General features: G+C 48.6%; 1 protein-coding gene across 1 annotated transcript; it reads right to left on the minus strand.

Annotated features, from left to right (window-relative positions):
* Positions 1-264: 264 nt before the first annotated feature.
* Positions 265-1,906, minus strand: LOC125556104 (uncharacterized). The gene is made up of 2 exons (XM_048718897.2): positions 1,508-1,906; positions 265-1,379 (listed from the first exon to the last, which is right to left on the minus strand). The coding sequence occupies exons 1-2, from the start codon at positions 1,837-1,839 to the stop codon at positions 1,190-1,192; spliced, it is 522 nt and encodes a 173-aa protein (XP_048574854.2). The 5' UTR covers positions 1,840-1,906; the 3' UTR covers positions 265-1,189.
* Between the last annotated feature and the right edge of the window lie 401 nt (positions 1,907-2,307).

The following is a 2,307-nucleotide window of genomic DNA, read 5'->3' on the forward strand; positions in this document are numbered from 1 at the left end:
CCCTTTCCTCCAAAAAAAAAAGACGTCCCTGATTGAATATGTGATTCACTTAGACACTGGCGCACTGAATCTACCCAGATATTATTCACTCCAACAGCAGAAGAAAGCATGAAAACATTAAGAAACCTACCCAGATATTATTCACTCAATACGAAAACCACTGGATATTATTCATACAGCACTACAGAAACAGATAACAGATACGGTCGTTCTTTTTTGTCATGGAAGTTGTTTTTGTTAACGTGGAGGGGCGCGCAAAGCCCGTGAAAGCAGTACTAGTATGAGAGTGGACAAAAGGTTCCACGCAAAAAAAAAAAGAGTGGACAAAAGGATAAGAGACCATGCAACCCTAGAAAACAAAGGATAAGAGATCATGCAAAATACTCTCAAGTAAAACATGGTCCTACTATACAAGTCTGCAACTCCTTTATCTTAGCTTTCTAATAAAGCTTGGGTCTCTGCCTTTGGTCTAACATTTGTAAAATTACATGCATGCAGTTCTGTAATTTGAACGATGCCCAATTAATAAATCTCTGTCGACCCCCCACGAAATAAATAAATGAACCGGTCCCTGCCTTTTAGGCTGCTCCCTCTTTGCAGATCTTCGATCTTATGGCTGCTTCTCATTTTGTTAGTCGTTTTCTAGCTCCAGAGAAGATTCCATTCTGGTGCCATTTGTGCTCCCCATCAAGCTGCTAGATGCCACAGCATCATTTTATTATCCCTTGCTTCCTCTTGGCATCAAATTCTAGCACCTTGAGATTCACGTACGCCTAACTTGTGTTCAGGATTACACCACGAGTTTAACACTTGATCACAAATACAGTATCTTGCAGCAGCATCCCACCAAATTTTCGTGTACCAATTATTCTTATTTTTTACTTTCTTCCCTCTAGAATTAACCGGATGTGCACATATTAACAGGCGGCCAGGAGCAGATTACATTTGTTTGCATCATGACTACAGATCTGAACCAACCAGCCTGAAGAAAACATATGCACCCTGCTTCAACGTCTCTCTAACATATTCATACCATCTCAAGATTCTCACCCTCACCTCGCCATATATGCAAATACGCGTATTGATTTGCCCCTCGATTACTTGTAATTAACTTTTCAGCATCATAGGTTCTTGATTGATCTGTTCATGGATGTCATAGTTCGTGCATGCGTTATTATGCATAATCAGGCTAGGCTACCGCCAGTAATCTCCTCGGCGCGCCCCGGATCGCCACCGGCGGCGCCGGCCGTGGCCCGGGGTGGTGACGGCGGTGAGCCAGACCTCGACGCTCCTTGCTGACCATGGCCTCGTGCTCTCTGGCCTCGTCCGACAAGATCTGCTGCCGCCGGCACTCCTCGCTGCAGAACCCCTGGTCACCCCTGCAAGCACAGCACTACTATCAGTCATGCACCAAGCGGCCAACCACGAAGCCTTCCGATCAATGCTGCCTCAGCCCCAGCGGTTAAGAAATTCAGATCACGAGCTTGCACGTAGGCTGTAGTAGTACCTGTACATGTACACGTCTTTGTCGGGACTGAGCTCCCTCCGGCACAGGGAGCAGGCTCCCGAGAAGCTGCCAGAAAGGCGGCGGCGGGCCGGCGGCGAGCTGACCATCTGCTTGAGGACGACATGACACGGTTGCGGGTGGTGCTGGACGAGGATCTGCAGCCCGACGACGACGTCTCGCCCTCCTCGCCGCAGACGGCGGCCGTGGGTGTGCCCCCCGAGGCGCCGCTGGATGTCAACAATGTTATCTCCATGGTGATCATCAGCACCACGGTGGCCATCACCACCCTCCTCCCCGAGATAGAAGATGCTTCTCTGAATCCTGGGAAGCATGGTGGAGCCGAGGAGGAGGTGACCACTTCAGTCCAAGGACTTGTGCAGTGGTGAGAGGTGAGGGTGGAGAGGAGTGATGGGTATATAAAGACGCTTGGCGTCCACAAAGTGGCCGCAGTAGAATTGGAAGATCACCACTAAGAACTGTAGAATATACTACTTGCATACACCTGTGTCGACCACCAACGGGAGCAACGGCGATGTGCTGAGCACGGGCGGGGGCAGGTGATAATGACGTGGTGATGCTGCTGGTGATTTGACAGCAATTAATATTGAGATGTGCCAGGTGGTGAGCGATCGATAAATAACTAGACTGATGGATAGAGCTAGTAAAATACAGGAAGAAACAGCAGATGGGTGAGCAGAGCATAAGTTAGTAAAATACACTCGTCAGAACCACTGCAACACAACAAGTGTAGATTCGAACCCTGCTTCCACAGCAAGTCCCCCTTAAGCAGATAATCCGTT

This window comes from Triticum urartu, chromosome 5A (assembly GCF_056163025.1).
Source record: "Triticum urartu cultivar PI428250 chromosome 5A, HENAU_Tu73, whole genome shotgun sequence".
Taxonomy (NCBI): Eukaryota; Viridiplantae; Streptophyta; class Magnoliopsida; order Poales; family Poaceae; genus Triticum; species Triticum urartu.